Below are 21,497 nucleotides of genomic sequence, written 5' to 3' on the forward strand. Positions count from 1 at the left end.
GTCAGTTCTTTTGAACATCAGTTTGTTACCGAGTTGTATTTTATTTTCCCATAGGTTTAATTGGGAATGTGAATGGTTATTTGTCATAGTGTGCCTTTCGAAAGACTGGTGAAGGAGAAACCATTTTAGAAAATGAATGGATACATGGATTCTGGCTCTCCTTTTTAACTCCTTTCAATCTTACATCATTTTATTTATTTTAATTTATCTTGTCCTGCAATTGTCATCCAAATGTGGTTCATGTTAAATAATTCCTGCGCCGTAGCAAGTCCATTGGCCAATACCACATTCCAAGGGTGTTCATGGTGTCTCATGTGATTTAGATTAGAACTTAGTTTTTCCTTCTCCAGCTATTGTTCACCCCTACAAATACTCAACAGTGACACATTGAGGTCAAGTGCATGTGTTGTGTTCTAAATCTTGCTATTTGAAAAAGAAATATCCACCAAATCTAGACCACTTGTGATGTTTTATAAAATGAATTGATGAAGACACAACTGTCCAGCAATGTTAATGCCCCGAACAAAGAGTGCTTTAAGAATGATGCCTTTTCGCACTTAACATGATACAAAGTCCTTCCTTGGATTATTCATTATTCACTGCCAGGTGATGCCAAGCATGTTGCAGCTGCTCTGCCACAGCTCCCGCGCCAAATCATCATCCGAGGCACTTCTGGAGCACCTTGCAGGGGCACAGTCACTGAGACCACAAAGAAATGGGATTAACTCATGTCCGCTACATTGGGAGATACCTAAAGAGTGATCGTTTGATCATAACACCGGGGCCTTTGTAAAACGGACCTGAAGTAGCCTCCGCTCTGACTTTCCAGACCAGGCTGCACGGCGCAGTAGAGGGTGGTCTGAGCGCCTTCCACCGTTGTCTTTGTGAAGATGCTGAAGATCTTCACGGCCACCTGGATACAGTGGTGCTGGTGCCGCCACAGGTCCGACTGCACCACGCCGGGGTGTAGAGAGAACACGCTTACCCCTGTTCCTGCAACAAGCATAAAGTACAGCAGTATGGATAAATGCAATTTCTTCGGTGGAAATCCTGTCAGCGGAACTGGACATTACAGTATTCACCAATGATTATAGTGCACCTTTTTGTGGTGTTCCCATTCGATGTCGTCAATCCAAACAATGGGCCTTTCCTGAGCCGAGCGCGTCAGTAGGAGAGTACAGTATTTCCACACGCTCACCTTTCAACTTTTTGGCGAGGGCCCGTGCAAAGAGGACATTAGCCAGTTTGCTCTGCCCGTAAGCCTTCACGGTGTCATAGCTGCTCTCGCTGTTCAGGTCATCCAGTCGAAGGCCGGTCCAGGTGTGAGCTACCGATGCCACCACAACGATGCGAGCCGGAGCGGAAAATTTGATCAGGTCCAGCAGCAGGTAGGTCAAGAGGAAGTGACCTGTTATTTCAGGTTGGAAATATCAAACATTTCCTCATTGAGAAGGCATCACAGAACTGACTCTTGCCTGAAAAAGCCTCACCCATGTACACTTATGTTGGATGCAAATGTTGTTCTCACTAAAATAGACGTGGGAGGGCAAAATCACATTTGAGGCAGGCAATTCTCATCCGTTAGATGAGATTCAAAGCAGTCGCAAAATCTTTTGAGTTGCTAAATAAAACGCTTCTCGGTCCCCGGGCGCCAGGAACCCTTCCGAAGACACGATAGAAAATGGATGGAGATGTGTGTGTGTGTGTGTGAGTGTCTTTGCATATGCATATGTGTGTGGGCTGCCTTGCGGAGCACAGCGCGTTCTCGCTTCCATCAGCCTGGGTTAAAAATACCAACCCAACACGTTGACATGTTGGTGGGTTGCCAAGGATACATGACATCATTTTATGCGCACAAAAAAAAAAAAAAACAATGGTCGTCCTGGTCATGAGCCCATGATGTATTCGGGTTAACAATTCATTGACTTCAATTGCTTTCATAAGATCGGACAGTAACCTTCAATGATGAAAATGAGACAAACTATGACTGCAATTGTTTTCCTGCATGTTCTGTGTTATCGACTTTGTGACAAATTTGCAGACTCACCCAAATGATTGACTCCAAATTGCATTTCAAAGCCGTCAGCGGTCTTGGAGTACGGACACATCATGATGCCCGCGTTGTTGATCAAAATGTTGACTTGTTTCTCCTCTGAAAATAAACACCCAAGCACAGGTTGATAAAAAGAGGATGAAGAACGTTTGTCAAATACTCTGGCATTGACATCCAAAAAAAAAACCTCCCTCTTGCATCATCGTGATAGTACAAAGTCATTGTTTTGCAATGTCTCTTCCGTGTGGCCAAAAGTAGGACCTTTATGTACTCTTATTAAAGAAAGAAGGAAGGAAGAAAGGAAAGAAGGAAGGGAGCCACCACCACAGTATTTGACAGTTCGGTTCTCATGCAAAATGGGAGCAAAAGCAAAAATGTCACGTGGAGATTTTTGCGTTCATTATATGACGTCACAGAGAGCCAACTCAGCCGACCTTTGAGGATGAGCTCAGCAAAGGCTCGAATGGACCTGCTGTCCGAAAGGTCCAGTTTCCTGACCACCACATTGTCATTAGCGGTGTCTTCCACAATCTCCGATCTCGCCTCCTCTGCTCTTTCCAGGTCCCGGCATGCCATGATGATGCGAGCACCTAGAAAGAGAAAAGAAAATGCAATGCTCATCGTAGAAAACATTGTGAATCTGCCACACTTTTGTTTTCATTGTTGTCACGTGTACGCAAGTTAAGAATGTACACGTTTTAACTGACAGTGCCAAAAGTGATCGTATCAGTCAATGAACTTCTGTTGAAGTACAGTTGAGACTCAACGTACCATTCAACATCCCATCATAGTTTTCAACATGCTGGACAACAAAACCCTCTTCATCGTCATTCTTGTGGGACACAAATGATGGTACCTTCTCATTCACGAACATACATACAGCACTACATTACACTAAACCGCACACGCACACGCGCGCACACACACACACACGCATCACACAGCCCATCAGTTATGGAAGAGAAGAGTGATTACTCAGAGGCCGTCTTTGTTTTTCTCCTGCCGGTCCCATGTGGGAAAACTCGGTTACTCCCACATTGCCTCAAAGGCCAAGTTCACTTCATTAAAATAAAGCAGACAACAAGCTGTTGTCAATGTGCTCAATGCGCCAAAGGCTCAATATTCAGACTAATGAGTCGCTGTGATTTTCCCGTTGCATTTTAAGAGGGGACAAACACACCCCCAAAAAAAGAAAAAAAACATTTGAATGAGAACACAATCATCATTGGGTGGGACGCCATCTTTGCAGTTTCAACCTGTTTGGTCATCACCGTGTTGCGTAACCCTGTTGACGTGCATCATACTGAGTTGTTGGTCATTTATCAAGTAAATGTAAGCAAAACACTGCACGCAACATTTTTTGAATTGGGTCACATGTGACAACAACATTTTTGAGACCTCGCTCCAGTGCGTGTGTGTGTTTGCATGTGCGCGCGCGTGCGCGTGTTGGGTTCAGTCTCCCATTTTTCTTTTGTTTCCCATCTGGCACCAGAAGGGAGCGGCACCTCACAATGCTCCCTCTGTGCCCCTTTTTGACGCATCATCTATCTTCCGTCACTTGACCGGTGGAGTGTTAAGTCGCATGCCGGTTTGGGGTTCGACAGTACATCACCTGGCGTCCTCTTACCGTGCGAGGGAAAACAATCCAAACATGTTGATGAAAACCATTTCAGTGGAAGGAAGGATTAAACTTGATTATTTGGTGGAGGCCTGAGCATGAGGGTCACGCTTAAGTCTGCTTACGTTTTGCAGCTTTTGATTCACGACTGGAATGTGCAAGTCGCACGAGGAAAGGGGGAGATGAACACCAGCGGCAAAGGTCCTAATTTATTGGAGTATGTCAAGACGCGAAAGGACGACGGAGAGAGTCGATTGGACGTGACACGATACAAGACAGGTGAACCCCAAGAGTGAACAGATGTGCGAGCGAGGCCAAACCTAAACCTAAAGAAACCCGAGGAAGACCCGTCATTGTAAGAGTAACACTCATCCAGGTTGTCGTACCTCTGGCGGCCAGGTCTCGGGCGGTTTCCTTGCCTATGCCAGTGTTGGCTCCGGTGATGACAACCGTTTTGTTGTCCAGCCTCTCCTCGGATGACCAGCGGTGACAGCACACAGCTCTGGGCCGCAAACAAAGCAAAGTTTCCCCATTGAGTGCGTTTGCATCATTACAAACCAAAGTATGGAGATTTCAATCAGGAAGTTCGATTATAATGCGCTTTAAGAACGCATTGTTTCAAATACCAAATTTGACAATCAAAGGAGCGACCCGGTTAGTTAAGTTACCCCCCACTGCTAACTTTATTTGCCTGGTCGGAACTCGACTCAAAGCAGTGCAATGCATCCTACGTACAGTAACGTATGAGTCACTTGGCAAAAGCAAGCAGCAAGCGTTGAAACACATAACTCAGGATCAGCCGGCGTTAATCACCTTAAAATGTTGATTGTTTTTTTTTTCTCCCCCCTCGCTCTGCACTCGCCATGACCTACCTGCAGCTCATCATTCCTCCAATACTACGAATCCCCCCTCACGAGATACCGATTGGCGCAACTCAAGAAAGAGATGAGCAATCGGTCTTCGTGCAGTTTGCGACATCATCATCATCATCAACATCGTCGTCGTCGCTCCTCAGAGCCCCGCCCACCTGAACCTCACATCATCAGCGTTGAGCCAATCAAGTAGCGAGCTGGCACATAATTGCTGCAATTCGCCAAGTTCCAGATTGCCAAGCAGACGCTCCACCCACCGTGACCACCACCCTCAAAACCTTGCGCTCGCATCCTGCTGGCCATCTAAGGGAGGGTACGTTTATATTGTGGATTCAAATGGCATTGGGAATACTGGACATGTATTGCTGTTAGACTGCCTGTTGCAGTACTGCTTTCTGGCCGCTTGGGGTCCTCCTCAGCCCACCCAAAAAGCCTCCCAAGACAGATAGATAGATAGATAGATACCCACAGAATTGGTTAGCTAAGTAAACGTCAGCCATACATGCCCAAATTAACAGAAAAAAACCCACATCAGACTCTTGCTCAATAGTATCTTTTAATCATTTGCAATGTCAACCTTTGTCTTTTTTGCAGACACGTGTTCTGAGCACCGAGCATCAGCGTGAGATCGCTCTTCATGTTCATCTCCAACGGATGCCCAGCAAGTGGCAGCTGGCAGCCCACAGTTTTAAAGCCGTGCCATCGTCGCGCCCGGCCCTGCAGCCCTTGGAATAGGCACAGTCCCTGCAAGGAGACGCGAGGCATTGATGTGATCACCTCGGATGGAGCGAGCGAGGCAGGCGGGGCCCCGCAAACTCACTTGTAGTGCCCTCCATTCGTCAATTCATTCTCAGGAGTGACCACGCAGTAGATAGTGGTGTAGGCCCCCTCTGCCGAAGTCTTGAGCAGACCGGAATACATTCGGATGATGTCTGCCATCGGCCACCCGATGTGCCTGGTTATCTCTGTGTTGACAGCGCCGGGGTCCACCGAGTAAGCCGTCACCCCTAATGCTGGAAGTCAAGTGTGTTTCGCTCAGAAATGATTGGAAAACGTTGCCGACGATCTTTTTGATGCCAGTCGTGAAATATATGGACCAAGAGTGCCCAAACTACAGGCGGGCGGCCATTTGGTGTGGATATACAGTCAGAAATCTGCGGAGCCCAAGTTAACATAGAGACCGACAACCAACCAGTGGCGCTCGCAATCACACCTAGGGACAAATCTAGAGTGTTCCGTTAACCTGCCACGCATGTTTTTGGAATGTGGGAGAAAACACACCCATATGTCTCCCTCAATCACACTCCTCTGCCGAATCAAGTACACCAAACAAACGAACATTTTGCTGAGCGTAAGTAGCCTAAAGGCTAACGCGGTCCTCTCACTGCTGCTTCTCAAAGACAAACATTGTATCCTCAAAGCGTGCTTGATTCCTTCTCGTTCCCTCGCCAAAAGCACTTGCGGTGAAAGCATGAGACTCTCACGTTGGGAAACGGGCCAACCCATTTTGTTCCCCCCCCGCGCACAGTGGCGAAGAAGGCCAAGAGGCACAGAGAGAGAATCAAAACGACACATCATACCCTCAGTCCTCTTGGCCAGCTCTCTGGTAAAGAGAACGTTCGCCAACTTGCTCTGCGCATAAGCCCGCGCGGGGTGGTAGTTGTTCTCGACGGCCAGGTCGTCAAACTGGATCCTCCCCATGATGTGAGCGATGGAGGAAAGGGTGATGACCCGGGAAGGCGCAGAGTGCTTGAGCAAGTCCAGCAGCAGGAAAGTTAGGAAAAAATGACCTGGAAGGGTGCAGATCAAGGAAACGGCGTGAGGAATTTGCTCTGATCAATCAAGCGCGACCCTAATCCATACCTGTCAACTTTTCAGAGCGCCAACCTGTATAAACTACCAAAAAAATCCTTATAAAGAGCAAAAACTCCTTATAACATACCAAAGCATTTTATATGTCAAAATAACGACCGAAGTATGCAATGAATACTCTGCTGTTTTCAACTAGGAACCACGTGATTTACTGGAAAGTTACCGGAAATGAAAGCATTCGAGTAGACGAGCACCATTCTGGGCAAAAGCAAACTGAACTACCTGTTAGGGGGAAAAAAACGGAAATTTTCAGAATCCGTATGATTTGTGCGATAGGGCCATATACGTAAGATTCACCACAAAATCCGTATGAACTATGGCTAAACCGTATGAGTTGACAGGTATTCTAATCTTACCCGTTTGCTCGACTTCCTCTCAAGGTTCAATTGAAATTGGAATGTTTATAAATGTTGCCTCGAAATCTAAGTCCTAATCCTGAGCCTCAATGTCAAATTGAACTCTTGTTTGAATCTAAATTCGCAACGAACGCTAACCTTCAAATTCAGATTGCGTACAAAGTGTGAGTACTTTTGCCAACAAATGCGGCAGCGCTGGCAACGGTTCGGAATAGTTGAAATCACTTTTGGCACAATCGACCAATCGGCCGAACGTTAACCCTCAAGTCCATCGTGACACCCCTCGCCGCCTTTGATTTCCGACAGAAATGATTGTCAAAGAGACCACTGTTTTCATACCCAAGTGATTGACTCCAAACTGCATCTCAAATCCGTCCACGGTGGTGGCGAAAGCGCAAAGAGCCACGCCGGCGTTGTTGATCAGGTAGTGCAGAGCCTTCTCGGCTGCAATTCAAATGCATTTTGTCAAACGTCGGATCTTTCCGGCAACACGCCAGCACACGCGTCACCCACTGTTGTAGATGTTCTCGGCAAACTGGCAGATGGATTTGGTGTCGGCCAGATCCAGGTGCCTGGCGACGACTTTGGCGCACGACACCTCCCTCATGATGTCGCGGGCTGCCTGCTCTCCCTTGGCCATGTCCCTGCAGGCCAGAATCACCCTTGCGCCTGCAAACGGATTGGAATGGCTAAAATGAGGTTGCGCAAGGTGCCCGCGCGCATCGAAATCGCAGGGAAGGGCAGACGGGATCAGTCTGCGGCAGCTTCATTGGGAAGGCCTAAAAGCCCAAATCGGAAGACGCCGTCAATTTGTCCGTCTTGCCTCTGGCCGCCAGATCTTTTGCCGTCTCTTTGCCTATTCCCGTGTTGGCACCGGTTACGATGGCCGTCTTTCCGTCCAGACGCACGTCGGACGACCACTTGGGGATTAACAGAGACCTGACGATGAGTCACAAATGGCACATTGTTGGCGGCTAACATGGAAACATCAAACACGGGCGACCTCTCCGTGATCCGAGCCCTGCAAAATGTTGACATAAACTCAACTTTTAAACTTCTTGTCCAGAAATGCCTGGTTGGTGATCACGAACGCAAACGCAGCAATTGTCCCCCACCCCAAAGGTACAACAATTGTCTTCTTTTGGTTTAGTTTCTTACCTTATGGCTTGCATCCTACTGCTCTTGATACGCGACGAAGAAGTTATTCCGAATGACGAGGCACAGACGCAGAACGACGGCCGACGCAGAAATGAGATTCCACCGTCGTTTAGAGATGCAAAGAGCTTCTCTCTTGTGATTGGAACTAATCAATTCAATCAGGATATCGAGGGGGATCACATGAGCTGCTCTTTTCTCACCAAAAGCTCAACAAAAAGGACGATTCATACATTCCAGGTCGGAGAGGCGTATTGACAAATAGTTACATCGCAAAAAAATAAATAGAAAAAAAGTTGACAAGCTGATGGATCAAATCCAGAGGCACAAAGCGTGTTCACGGAACTCGCTGATGAACAGAACAGATCTTGTGGTGTTGGACGGGGTTCTGCTAAAGACCCCAAAAAATGTCAAAATTGTATTGAAATGCTTCCATGGAGTTCCAGGAAGTTGGGGATTCGATGCCGGCGCGCATTAATCTGTAGCTCGGAGGCACTTAATGTTCATGTTGTCTCCGCAGGTTATATAAGACATTCCTGCAATGAAACGGTCAGAAAAATGGGACCAGTTACTGGTTAGTCTGAAGATTTTGAAAGATATTATTTGGGGGGGGGGGGGGGGGATAAACATCAAGATCGAAAATGAATCATGACATTATTTTTTTAAAACAATTTCTCCTTTGTGAGACAAATAAAGGTTGTCTTATCTTATTTATTCCATGCAACCATTTGATGCAATAAAATGAGTAAAATTTAAGTTCCCTTTGCTTTCCGTTGTCCGATCAATGGGATCGCACCAAAACCTCCGACGTCCTCCTTGATGCGAAACTCTGCTCTACGCCATCGCGTCAAAGGCGAACAGGGAAATTGAACCCCTCACACCCACAGGTGACACAGCTGTAATTTCAGTCCCACACCAATGTGGATTTTTAGGTGCTTTCCACTACAGGAAGGTCTATCGGACAGTTCACTTAATCCTGTCAAGTGAAGCACACTTTTCGAGGATTACAACGGATCCCTTTAATGGCCTCATTAGTCATTGTGTGACTATAGAGTGGGTGCAGCATGACGAGGTAGCGCATGCGTTCCGCACCAGTGTCACAGCAGGGGAGCTTCGATGTGAAGGCTGCGCACCACTTCCTGTTTTAAAGCCTTGAAATCACAGGAGACAAGGTGCTCATTTCTGGTCAATGAAAAAAAAAAAAAAAGTTGTACAGCCCAGCTCTTCTCTCATGTGGTGCCCAATGGGAGGGTGGCCAGCAAGATGGTGGCTGACCCAAGTCCTTGCAGCTGCTGGAAATCCTCCTATGCCTGATGAAAGCATGCCTGTCTGCTGACAGCGAGCGCAAGAAGCACAGAGGCCCCACGTGTAATTAACTGCGCCTCAAAAAGAATCGACAGCATAGATGCATGGTTCTTTGCTTGTCATTTTCCCATCCCAGAATAGCAAAGCTCGCAGAGAGAGAGGCCGCAAAACACAGGAGGGGCGCCGGCCATCTTTTGAAGGGATGAGATGCAAGACACTTTAATTTCACTCAAAATATTCATTTTGTCACCCATTGCAATTACTACCATTGTCCTATAAATGGCTGGAATGTTCATTCTCCACAAAGACAGTTTGCTTTTTGTCCCCCCCCCCCCCCAAAAAAAGGATGAATTAATACATAAACAATGCCACTTTGCAAATTTGTTTCAAACAAATTACAAAAAACACAGATTCCTTTTCTTCAATAAAGCCTGCATGTTTAAACATACTCAAAATAAAAAATAGCTTATCAAATGCACAGCATTTTCCCAAGAGAAACCGCACAAATGGTGCAGTATGAAAACAAATCATACAGAAAAAAACCCAAAAAGATTCATACCAAAACTGGATGTGTCGGTTTATTTTATATATATATATATATATATATATTTTTTTTTAACTTTCAATGTAAGAAAGTTTCTCTGAGAAACGCGAGTTAATGCTTTTCTTCAACAAGTTTGGACATCTTCCCTCTCATGAGGCAAGCAGATTAAATTTCCCCACCATCAAAACGTTTACTTTCATGGTACGATTTTATCACGTTTGTCTTTGAGCGTTTGGAGCATTTCCAAAGTGTCCAACGATCCCTTCTGAATGGTACAATCGAAACGTGCTTACTGAGAGCCTGCCAGTCTAAACTGTAGTTAGCCCAATCATGCAATGAACCCGCGACCAGAACAGGGTGGGATAGGCTCCAGGTCACCCCTGACCCTGAGAGGACAAGCGCTTTCGGAAAGCTTTGGATGGGCTGGCTTGTTAAAAACGGTTGGAATGGCGAGACGCTCGGACGGCGTCATTGCGCGACTGCTTCGGTTGCCATCGCGACACTTTAGGCGCTCGTGTTCGGGGCGCGCGCCGGGTCATCCCGCAATGGCTTTTGGATAATCGAGTTCCCCGCTGACCTCACGCTACTCTGGAAGAACGGCGCCGTCTCATTGGCCTCTTCTTGCACAGGACTCGCAAAGTCGCTTTCCAGTGGCGCGCCGTCACTTCCGACAGACGCGGGACCGACGTAGACGACGATGACGTCGCCGCTGAAGTTCACCACCTGACCGCTGGAGATGAAGGTGGTGTTGTGATTCCCCGACACTTGACCTAGTAGAGACAAGGCGCTGTGAGCACAGGAAGAATATGCATTTGGGGGGTCGGGGTAATGATGCTCGGTTTTGATTGACAGTCCAAAAGTCACTCATTGATTGTTGTGTTGATTGTTGGATTGTAGTCTTCTTTCATTTGGTTGGACTTGACTACAAGGCGTGTTTTTACACACCGGCAGCTGCATCCGAGCAGGCCCAATAAACATAAAAAGTGCGTTTCTATCTGGCAAGCTTTTTCTCACTTTAAGGCCTCTGCTTTCCACTGAACTGGACCCTTCGGGCCGACTTTGCCGCCTACGCGAGGAGACGACCGAGCAAACATCTGATACGAGCAAACAGGCAGACGCCTCGACGAGAAAACACACAAAACGAAGCCGCAGCAGAGGCTGGCGAGCAGCGTCTTTTTTTCCTGGAATAGCTGCGTGAGAGGTGGAACTTGAAAAATATGTCCTACCACCGCAAGTTTGAAAACAAAGCTCTCTGGAATCCGCTTCTCTTCATCCCTTCCAATATCTGGCTGATTTCTCTGGATGCCCGACGACAGCGGCATACTTTCATTTCAGACCGAGCTGAGCGCGGACAGAACATCTCGGCAACGTTGTTCTCTCAAAGGAGAAGTCCTTGGAGGCGAGACGTCGTCTACTAAAGCATACACGGAGCAGACAGGTGACCTTGAGCTTAAAATAGAATTTGCGGGAAGCCCGTCTAATGCACGCGTGATGGGAAATGGCGTTTGTTTCAAGCGTGTAATTATGGGATCCCGTCATCAGTGAGAGTCTCGCAGATTTGCGTGCGTGCGTGTTGGGTGGATGGGGCTATAAAAGTATTACTCAAGCTGAGCACATCTTGCTACAATTAAAGCTGTGGTCACTTTACGCAACCCTATGAAAGTCTGCGTAAACAGGAACTCTGTCAACGGCACGGCTCTCACACACACACACACACACACACACACACACACACACACACACACACACACACACACACCGTTGTATGTCTGAGTGTGGTTCTTGTGGTCCATTTTCTTTCAAAAAACACATAAGTATCCTATTCCTTTTTTGGGGGGATGGGGGGGGGGGGTTGTGTGGTTCAACATTCCTGAAATTGGTGGAACCTACGTACTGTCTTGAAAAGCAACTTACCTCGTAACTTAACTCCATTCTCTACGATCTGGTTTTATTGACTGCGGGCTTGTGATATTATCCGGTTAGGAAAGCAATTGTAAACAAAGACAATGTCGTTGTTTCTTCTCTATATTTGGACCTCACTTTCAAAAAGGAAAGTCAATGCCGTTTCCATGGCGACCCCCAAAGATTAACTTTTGTGGTGCAGTATATTATTGGCTCCTACTCAAAAGACCACGGCAACTGCGTTCACTTTAGCAGTCGCGCTAGTATGACTCGTGCACTCGGAAAAACAAACTTGAATTTTGGACGCTGCTTTAGCTTAGCTTGTTTGACCACTATTTGGGTATTTACTTGCCGTCTTATCGCTATTTATTGTACATGGCTCTCATGCATCATTTATGTTTTTTTATTTTTTAATGATTATTTCAGTCTACAGAGTGAGAGGTCGTTTATGTTCAAAAGGTTTACATTTTTATTGTGTGTTTTTTCGCAATGGTTTGCTATTTTCTTGCGTTTCCTCAGAGGGAGCCCTCCGCTCCAGGGACTGCGGCGGACCATGCGGCCACGCGGTCGCCATGCATGCAGGCACCTGCCGGACAGCCGTCATTGCTGGCCGTCTGCGGCGGTGGCCTGCGATCTGGTCCTGGTGCAGAGAGCTCCACCAAATGGTCGTTTCTCACGAGATGCTCCGTAGCCTGCCTCGGATCTATCCATCTATTCATATCTATATCCATATCTATGTCTGTGTCTGTCTGTTCATCCGTATGTATGCAAATGTATTGTTTGGGTTTGGGTCCAGGGGAGATTCCAAAATTTGCAATTTGGGTATAGAGAAAAAGGTACTTGGGGAAATCCTGCTTTAAACCTAACGCGGCCATTCTGCGCAAAAGCGGGATTCGTGGAGGTCTCTCGTTTTGGCTTCTGTGAGAAATATTCAACAGATGAGCCGTGCGATGCTGCAACTTTCCAGTAAAACCCAACATACATTTCATGTCTGTTATTCTTGGTGGGCTCTTTGCAGCTTTTGTGTAGAAACCCCAAAACTGGGAGTGTATCAAATCGCGTACGAGCACCGCTGCGTGGCAGAACCGTCCGGCTGCCTACACAAACAGTGCAGCCCATCCGCCTGGCAAACAAGCGTGCACACTCACTACTGCATGCTTTCAGTTTTGGGTTGTTGTTTTTTTTTTTTTTCCAACTCAGTCGTGAGGGCTGAAGTTTCATCTCTTGGCAAAACTAGTGATTCGTGCAGTGCCATTTAAATGATCTTGATTTTTAGCTGACTGCTTACTCAAAGAAGAATGTTTACTTTTGTGGGATGGGTAGCCTACTCATTCAACAATGGGTTTATTATTGTGCTTGAACATTTTCACGGTGTCCTATATTCCGTCCCTTTCACGGCGCCCCATATTGATATATATCGCCAAAATCACTCAGTGCAGTAGCGCAGTTGTACGGCACGTTGTTGTTTTTTTTAAACATACCTGAGGTAAGAGTTGGTTCTGCCAGCTGACTCTGGAGGCTTCCAGGCGGGCACTGGAGCTCTGTATCTACTGACAGGAGTGTTTTTCCTCTGCTGTCCTCCAGCGAGGCCCCGTAGGGTTGCTCCTGACCGGAGGCCTCCTGAGGCCTCTCTGAGTAGAGATCTCCAATGGACGAGGAGGACTTCAAAGGGCTAACTGAAGTCATCACCGAGGGCCCGCTGTTGTCTGTCGACGAGGAGTCTGTGCTTTCCAGTCTGTAATATCCCTTCTGCTTCACCGGCGACATGTCTTTCAGGTGACCTTTGAACTCGGGTCTCGCCCTAGCCTTGCTCAAAGGCGCGCAGAGTTCAGGGACCGAGCCGGACGCAGGACTGGCCGAGGAAGAGCGGAGGAGAGGAGGTGAAAAGGAGACAAGAGAGGCGATGCTTGGTTCACTCGTGACCACGTGTGCATCGCCGAGCCCTCCGCTCCTCTCCTCCTCTGGCCTCCTCTCAACATGCAGACCACCACAGGAGCAAGTCCGGGGACTTCCTGGACTGACAGCTTGGCTACAGTCCTCGTTCTCCCCGACTTCCAGAGGCTCCCGGACCTGAACGCTGCACACGCAGGAAGCCGGCAACAGTGGAGAGACGCTGGTGTGTTCCTCTTCCTCGGAGACCTCCTCGGGACCACCGGAACCTTCGCTCTGTCCCTCTGTCACCGCCTCCCTCTGTAAGCCTTCATTGGCGGTGGCGGTGGTCTGAGGGAGGGAGACCGTAACAGCGGGAGCGCAGGGGACTGAGGTGCGAGGGGGCTCGTCGCCATCGTTGGTGCGAGGGGCTTGGCGGAAGAGTTTGGTTGTCTCACACGGGATGTATTTGAGGCTGCCTCCTGCCCCACTTTGATAAAGAGGGGCCAACGTCTCCTAAAACCGGCAACAAATAAAACACGATGCATGTTTTACAGTCAACAGCCAACTTTTGGCCAGAAAATGCTTGAGCGCCCTGGCCCGCGGCCCCCAATTGCTCAGTGGATCGGAATATTTATTGGGAGATTGTTTGCCGGAAATGTCATCTTACCTGCTGTATCCTTGTCCTTTTCAGATTCTGCACGCACGATCGCAGGTTAACTAAAAATGGGGTGGGGATGAGGGGGGGGGGGGGGATTCCCGTTAAATTTTACACAGGCTGGTGGATGGTATTAACCAAATCATGTACAGTTGTCGCTTACACGAGAGTAATTTGAGTTTGTCTTTGTAGCAAAAAAGGAACAGGATGAGGAGACAGAGGACAGTGATGGCTGACAACACTGACACTATCACCCAGGAGGGGGCAGCACCTACAGGTAGGATGACGTCAGAATGTTTGTATGAATATGAGTATTATTTTTTTTCCCCATAAAGTGATGTGATTTTCCTTACTGGAGACAGGCGGTCCACACACGGCATCTGCCTGAGCGCTGCCTGCTTGTGTCTCACTCCTGCCCTCTGCCTTACAACTGAGAGAAGGAAACTCATTTCAAGGTGGTATTAGGTTAGATACATACATACACACATATATATATATATATATATATATATATGTATGTTTGTAGAGAGAGATACTAAAAATAACAACAAAAGCACAAATGGGATGGTGGAAATGGAGGCACGAAACAGTGTGGGCAGTTAGTTAAATCCCATCTAGCAGTCGATGTGTCAGCATGGATAACTAGCCAGCTGTGAGAAGATTAATGGAGGGAAAACCATGTGGCTCCCTCCTCTACTTTTGGATGGGAGCGTGAGTGGAAAGTGATGTGTGTGTGATCCAGGGTTCCAGAGGAAGCGATGTGAATGTGTGTGTGTGTGTGTGTGTGTGTGTGTATGTGTGTGTGTTACTCATCACAGCTGGCTAGCAGTGAGCACTCAAACCAACCAAATGATTTTCCCTTCAGAATGTCAAAGCAAGATGCAGCGCGCGCACTTACTTTGTCCACTGTTTGCATTGCCTGGTGTTGTTGCCGGCAGAAAAGGATCCTTTCTGACACGGAACACAAATCTTCCTTCCGTTTATGGACTCTGGAATACGTCCTTCACATTATGGTCACTGTATGAAGCGCGTCTCATTTTTGGGAGCGGCAGCCGGCTCACCTGGCTCCACCTCGAGTCCGTATCCGGGCCGGCAGGAGGGAATCCTCTCGCAGAACTCGCAGTTGATGAGGGAGCACTGGAAGTTGGGAAGACAGGGACAAGGCTCCTCCGCCTCCACATTTTCAGGCCTGGACATAAAACCTTTCCCTGAAAAGGAGACAGGCGACAGGCTCACGATCGGATGTCTGGTGGCCATGCATTCATTTTCTTCATTTGTTTTGGACTGAAAAGCAGCACAGTTCGGTTTGGGGTTTGAATCACGACTCGGGCCTTCCCGTTTGGAGTTGGCACGTTCTCCTCCTTTCAAAAAGCGAATCGGGCTACCTAACACCCAAGGTTCTGTTTTCTATCATGTAAATCTGGAAAAGGAGAAGAAAGTTTCTTTCGAGTCGAGTGATGATTTTCGGCTACACGCTCGCAAAGGATCCCACAGCAGCCAACGAGACACAGGGCACGGTGCCGACTACCTCGACGTACTTTGTATATGTGGAAAAACATGACGGTGACCGCCAGCAACAATGTTGCGTATATTGCAGTACTTGCCTCAGCCTGACACAATACAACACATTTCAGGGCATCCTGATCCAGCCGACAGAATAGTTGTCGAGGTCCTGACCTGCATCACATATTCTCTGCTGGAGGCAGCGCGTCTCTTGGGTCCAGGTGGGCTGGTACTCCCCGCTGCCACATTTAATGCACTTGGTCTGATGGGATTCACCGCAATCTGCAAACACACGGAAGCCTGCCGGGCGGGCGCGAACAGAGAGGGAGAGAAAACGGTCACGTCTCAAATGGAATTTGTGTACAACAACAATGAAAAAGAGTGCTACCTGGTTTGCACTTATTGCAGCATCTTGAGCCTTTTAAGTACTGCTGTCCGCCGCATTGGAGAGCCTTGGAGGCTGCGTTCTAAAATACACGGTGAAGAAAATATCAGTTTTTCCACAATTTCGTCTAGACGTTTTCAGCAATAAAAAGGAGAATCATACCAATGTGAGCCTACTTTTTTGTTTGAAGGGCCTCTTTCTCCATATCCATGTGATCATTGGATATACTGGTGAGTAATGAGAGGAACCAAAGTTTTTCCGAGACGTGCCCTGGAATTATTTCCGCAAGCTCAGAAGTACCTGACCAGAATCCAGACCATCAAACCAAACTCTAGTGGCACCCACTTACAAGAGGAGCCATCTGGAATTGGACGGAAACCTCCGTTTGGCTTCAGTGAGTGAAAGGATTCTTCTAGGAGACTCGTGTGTGTGTGTGTGTGTGTATATATATATATTTATATATGATATAAATATTTCCTGCTTGTTTTGAAATTTGAAAAGAAATAAAGAAAATCGGCGGCCCGGTAGTCCAGTGGTTAGCACGTCGACTTCACAGTGCAGAGGTACCGGGTTCAATTCCAGCTCCGGCCTCCCTGTGTGGAGTTTGCATGTTCTCCCCGGGCCTGCGTGGGTTTTCTCCGGGTGCTCCGGTTTCCTCCCACATTCCAAAAACATGCATGGCAGGCTGATTGAATGCTCTAAATTGTCCCTAGGTGTGAATGTGAGTGTGGATGGTTGTTCGTCTCTGTGGGCCCTGCGATTGGCTGGCAACCGATTCAGGGTGTCCCCTGCCTACTGCCCGAAGACAGCTGGGATAGGCTCCAGCACCCCCCGCGACCCTAGTGAGGATCAAGCGGTTCGGAAAATGGATGGATGGATGGATAAAGAAAATCGCATTCTATTTTTGCAATCACGGCGAGTTTGGTGAATGCATGTCTGAAACTTGCGGGGCTTAGGTACCTACAGCAAGATCAAGAATCACTGCTCTGGAACAAAACAAAACTTTCACGTGATCATGTTACTTTTGCAATGAATGATAGTCATTTTTATTACAGAGTAATTTGAGTTTGTGCGCTGTTCCTGACCATTATGCTGCTGCAAAATCTGACTGTCCCAAACATTTTCTCCACTCTTCTCTTGTTATAATAAAGAGCTGCAGGAGGAAGGAAAGAAGGATGAAAGGCAGAAGGAAGGATGAAGCAAAAAAAGGAGGCTCAACCAAAGCAGGAAGACAAACGCAGGCAAGGGAGACAGACGCGGCGATCAACTTGACAGACAGACGGACTTGGCACGCTTCTCCGTTTGGACACACTAAATAGAAGCTACATAGCCGCCTTTGTCCACCCCCCATGATTATAGGTCACATTTATAGGGCCGACCTCAAAGCTAACTTTATCCTCTGTGTGGTCACACACTGTGAGAACTGTTAGCGGATGAAGGGGCCGGGTTTGGGGGGGGGGGGATCCAACGGGTGAAGAACTGCGAAAATGAGACTTTGAACACCTTTCTGGCAGCCTTCGTGTGATAGCATCGGACCAGAGCGAGAGCATTCCAAGAGTGGGATTTGCATAACGGCCGGCGGCAGCCAGAGGCAAGGGGCCAAAAAAAACACCGTTTGACTTTTTGGTCTTTGAGACTTGGTGAGATTCACGAAGCTGCAGGAAAATCAACACCGTGAAAAGTCGAGTGCACATTTTGAAACATCGCACCCCTTCTGGAAAACGGAACTTTGCGGGTTCCAATCTTTGCTCTGCCCTGCCTGTGACGCTTTGCATTTTGCCCGGGCTTCATTCAGTGGCTAAATAATGGCTGCCGGTGTGGGGAGCAGTCTCGGCTGTAATCCGCCTCCCATCCAAAAATCAGCTGGGATAGGCTCCAGGACGGATGAATCGGACCAATGCTTTCCACAGTAGTTTTTCGTAAGAAAAAAAAACTAAACTGAAATAAATCACAAGGTGCGCAATACCTGGCTTTGTTCGAGAAAGTGGCAAGTTTGGAATGGAAAAGGCTGGGCGGTCGATGAGAGATCAACAGAGGCCCCATAAAAGTTCCAAGGCACATGCATAAAGAACTCCAAATTACAGCTCGCATCATTCACTAGAATCACTCTGCGCTTTTTGAGGTCATCGAGCAGCGGCTCGACCTAACACAGGGCGGCTTCAAATAAATATGGAACAAATTGTACGAAAACCGAGAAAACGGAGGGGAATTCTTCGGGGATCCTGTGAGTCAGTGATTGCACGACAATGGTGACAACAAAACCAAAGGCAAAACTTTGCAGCGTCACTTGAAAAAACATCTCTCCGAAAACCGCTCTCCACACCAGGACCGCTTGCTTTTCCGAGGATGCCCTCTGGTTTGAGCAAATGTGACTTTCATATCAAGTATCTTCCAAAGATATTTTGAAGGAGCAGAAAGGTGCAAAAGGGGGAGGAATTGTGGTCACGTTAATGACGGCGCTTACTGGAACACAAGCTGTGCGAGATAACGGGTGCCCGCCAACCACATCTTGTAAATAGCTGGCAGGAACTGAAAGAGGCATCGCAGCATATATACACACACACACACATATATACAGTATATATACATTATATACACACACACACATACACAAATATATATATATATATATATATATATATATATATATATATATATAAAGGAAACACATAAACAGCACAATGCAACATGTATACACACACACTTAGAGCAGCTCTTTGAAACTCACCTGTGCATGCAAGGCAACAAGTATGCATGCCACCCAGCAAGGTAATATCCACCTGGGGGGAAAGTTTAGTCCCATATCTGCCGTGTGAGGAGGCCAAACTTCTCAGCACCTCTCAGCGAATCACTCCTCACGTGCGCGGGTGCGTCCGAGCGCGAACTCCTTGCCGCAGGGCATTCTCACGCCTTCCTTTCCCCTGGTTGCTCTCCTTCTTTCTCCAGTTCCCCCACGCCTTCTGTGAGGAGTGTGCATGCAAACGCTTGTACATGAGAAGAGAAAGAGAGAGAGCGGCAGGGAAGGAACGCCTCCCACACAGTGTCAGATGTTAAGAGAATCGGATCCCCCTCCCTCTGCACCCTTTTGGTTAGTTCTTTTTCTTTCTTGACCTTCCATGTGGACACGCAACATCATTGGTCATAACATGAAGCATACCTGCACACTTTAATGAGATCCAACACAGGAGCTGTCATGAAACAAAATCTCCCAATCACAGTGAGTCAGCGCCTGATTTGTTTGGCACAAATTTTAATGAGGGATGCTAGCTATTGGGTCACTGGCAGGGAATCAAACCCGCGCCACTGGGACGAAAGCGAGCGGCGGACCTGTGCACACCACCCGACGTGGTGCTCAAGCACTTTTGCCCCAAATGAAAAAGTTTTTCTGCATTCTTCAAAATTAAATAACGATATAACTATTTTCTTTCTCTCTCTCGGCCTACCTGAACATCTGCCCCCCAAAATGTCTGTGCATACGCCTGGTGAGTGGCATGTACCACTCAGCTATTTTCAAACAATTATCATACTGGAATTTAAGTGCGCCAGTGTAGTCGCCGACTACGGGAAGGCGATGACGCCCCTCACTCTTGAGAAACCAGGCTTGAATGAAATATTACGATCCAGCCACATCATTTGCATGTCAAACTAGTTGCGGCTCACTCTTGGCATGCCAAGATTGTCAGATCAAAACAAAATGACAGTTATGCAAATGTTAAAACAATGTTGAAGGACAATAGAGGGGGAAGGAAGACGGAAAAAAGGGGAACCATTCACTACAGCAGCTAAAAATACAGTATACTCTATTACTTTTATGAGCTGCTATGAAGAGGAATACTGTAGGTTTGTTCAAAGTGCAGCACAGAAGAATGATGAAGTATTTTAAACAAAGCCAGGTTTCAACACACACACACACACACACACACACACACACACACGTACGCACACGCACGCTCATTTTTTTTCCAACCCCGTAAAAAATGTTGACAAATGCAGTTTTGTGGTTGGGCCGCTGCAGCCTGCACAGTAGCAATTAAGATCCAGCTCTGACTGTTTATTTTTTATTTTTTGGTCCTCACCCCAAGCAACCCTAAACGGACGCCGAACGTACAACAAATATGCCCACAGTTCCCCTGCCTGCACCAATAAAACTCAAATTGTACAGGAATCAAAGCCCGGCTTGTTTTGCCACACGCAAACGCGCACTAAGTGCAAGCAGACGCCATGCTGTTTAATGAGCTTCTCACTTCAAAATGACCTGTAGAAACAGCGCATACTTTTGAGCTCCGTAAGCGTGTTTGGTCGCATTGGTTTTGGCGTCACTTTGAACTAATCAAAGATTCATCAAAAAATGCAAACCGCGCACACTAAGGCAAGAATGTTGCTGATGAAGAAAACTGAGCTTCCTTCAGTGGCCTTCCAGCAGTATTATTGCTTCCACTGGTTCTGGAAACAGACATGACCCGTGAGTCACCCAAGTCACTGCTGTGAGTAAGAGGTGCCGACTTGGACGTGCACCCAAAGGTCCGCGCGTATTTGCATGGCCTCGCCTCTTCTGGGAGGCAGAGGCACTCCGGCCGCCAAGAACAATCGTGAATCAGGCGGTGCAGGAATGGAAGCTTGCAGCGGAACACATAAAAAGGCTCCGAGCTCACCCCCGCAACTGATCCATATCAATTATTTGTCCACCTGCACAGTTATCAGGAAGAAAAGTTGCATATTAGCTTGAATATGCAAATGCTTTATAAATGACCGGTTCTCGACTTAATTATAAACGTATTTATCAACCGCTATGGCTATGTTTGCACAACTGTGCCCCCCCCCCCCCCACCCCCGCCCAACTACAATTCTTAAATTTGAAAATATTCACCGAAAAGCTTTTTTTCCCCCCGGAGGGTAAAATGTTGTTATAAATGCATGACATCAGCAATGACATGTTAGCTCCTGGGCTTGCTCGACAGAATTAAAAAGGTCATCCTGTAGAGGTTTATTAATTTTTTTGGCTTTTCAGCCAAAAACATCCCTAAATTCACCTTTTTATTTTTCTTTGTTGCAGAAGAAAAACACGGCAGTAACACAAAAAATGCATTAAATCTGTGACGTTATGAACCGAGTGACATTACAAAATGTCAATTAATGCAGGTGGCAACGTTGTAAAAAACATGAACAACTGTGAAAGATCCCATCGTGTGAATTCAGAGATTTCTTTCGTGATGCTGAACCTGTTCGCAGATAATTGCTGAAAATGTAGAGGAACTGTGTCGGAATTTCTCAACCGTGGCGCTGTAGTGCTAAACTGTTTTTCGCCATGTTAGTCCCCCCACCAAATTTTTGGCTGTGGCTGAAGTGGTGCCCAACGTTGCATGTCAGCATGCAACAGGCGTCCCCTGCCGCCGCTATACAGTATT

General features: G+C 47.2%; 3 protein-coding genes and 1 long non-coding RNA gene across 5 annotated transcripts; 1 reads left to right on the forward strand and 3 right to left on the reverse strand.

The window, feature by feature from the left end:
* Window positions 1-450: 450 nt before the first annotated feature.
* LOC147186720 (retinol dehydrogenase 12) lies at window positions 451-4,696 on the reverse strand. 2 transcript variants are annotated; one of them, XM_086101389.1, is made up of 7 exons: window positions 4,544-4,696; window positions 4,058-4,173; window positions 2,488-2,643; window positions 2,048-2,152; window positions 1,199-1,327; window positions 801-993; window positions 451-699 (listed from the first exon to the last, which is right to left on the reverse strand). In XM_086101389.1, exons 1-7 carry the CDS (start codon window positions 4,555-4,557, stop codon window positions 597-599), a joined length of 816 nt encoding a protein of 271 aa, XP_085957515.1. In that variant the 5' UTR covers window positions 4,558-4,696; the 3' UTR covers window positions 451-596. The 2 variants fall into 2 exon arrangements, with proteins under 2 accessions (XP_085957515.1, XP_085957514.1); XM_086101388.1 differs by having other exon boundaries at window positions 1,199-1,408.
* A 384-nt stretch (window positions 4,697-5,080) lies between these two features.
* LOC147186721 (retinol dehydrogenase 12) lies at window positions 5,081-8,008 on the reverse strand. Its single transcript, XM_086101395.1, has 7 exons — window positions 7,930-8,008; window positions 7,595-7,710; window positions 7,285-7,440; window positions 7,111-7,215; window positions 6,124-6,333; window positions 5,364-5,556; window positions 5,081-5,287 (listed from the first exon to the last, which is right to left on the reverse strand). Exons 1-7 carry the CDS (start codon window positions 7,941-7,943, stop codon window positions 5,185-5,187), a joined length of 897 nt encoding a protein of 298 aa, XP_085957521.1. The 5' UTR covers window positions 7,944-8,008; the 3' UTR covers window positions 5,081-5,184.
* Window positions 8,009-9,423: 1,415 nt separating this feature from the next.
* On the reverse strand, window positions 9,424-19,137 carry tnfrsf11a (tumor necrosis factor receptor superfamily, member 11a, NFKB activator). The gene is made up of 10 exons (XM_086102465.1): window positions 18,821-19,137; window positions 16,096-16,174; window positions 15,882-16,007; window positions 15,266-15,412; window positions 15,103-15,193; window positions 14,558-14,634; window positions 14,368-14,475; window positions 14,217-14,266; window positions 13,159-14,062; window positions 9,424-10,545 (listed from the first exon to the last, which is right to left on the reverse strand). Exons 1-10 carry the CDS (start codon window positions 18,893-18,895, stop codon window positions 10,280-10,282), a joined length of 1,923 nt encoding a protein of 640 aa, XP_085958591.1. The 5' UTR covers window positions 18,896-19,137; the 3' UTR covers window positions 9,424-10,279.
* Window positions 10,874-15,271, forward strand: LOC147186723 (uncharacterized). Its single transcript, XR_015099058.1, has 4 exons — window positions 10,874-11,213; window positions 12,197-13,793; window positions 14,397-14,481; window positions 14,567-15,271. It is a non-coding gene; the product is annotated as an uncharacterized LOC147186723 (long non-coding RNA).
* Window positions 19,138-21,497: the final 2,360 nt, after the last annotated feature.

This window comes from Hippocampus guttulatus, chromosome 21 (assembly GCF_054856545.1).
Source record: "Hippocampus guttulatus isolate MCC_2025c chromosome 21, RoL_Hgut_1.0, whole genome shotgun sequence".
Lineage (NCBI taxonomy): Eukaryota > Metazoa > Chordata > Actinopteri > Syngnathiformes > Syngnathidae > Hippocampus > Hippocampus guttulatus.

Bases quoted from the DNA above. Each gene is read 5' to 3' on its own strand.
- tnfrsf11a (XM_086102465.1), bottom strand. From the start codon at position 18,895: ATGGGACTAAACTTTCCCCCCAGGTGGATATTACCTTGCTGGGTGGCA. The intron at 16,175-18,820 runs GTGAGTTTCAAA...CGTGTATTTTAG, and splicing joins TTGTTGCCTTGCATGCACAG to AACGCAGCCTCCAAGGCTCT. The intron at 16,008-16,095 runs GTAGCACTCTTT...CCCGCCCGGCAG, and splicing joins CTGCAATAAGTGCAAACCAG to GCTTCCGTGTGTTTGCAGAT.
- LOC147186721 (XM_086101395.1), bottom strand. The intron at 7,216-7,284 runs GTGGGTGACGCG...TTTGAATTGCAG, and splicing joins TGCCGAGAACATCTACAACA to CCGAGAAGGCTCTGCACTAC. The intron at 6,334-7,110 runs GTATGAAAACAG...GCACCCTTCCAG, and splicing joins GTTTGGAGTCAATCACTTGG to GTCATTTTTTCCTAACTTTC.
- LOC147186720 (XM_086101388.1), bottom strand. The intron at 1,409-2,047 runs GTGAGTCTGCAA...CTGAAATAACAG, and splicing joins ATTTGGAGTCAATCATTTGG to GTCACTTCCTCTTGACCTAC. The intron at 700-800 runs GTCCGTTTTACA...TTGTGGTCTCAG, and splicing joins CAGAGCGGAGGCTACTTCAG to TGACTGTGCCCCTGCAAGGT.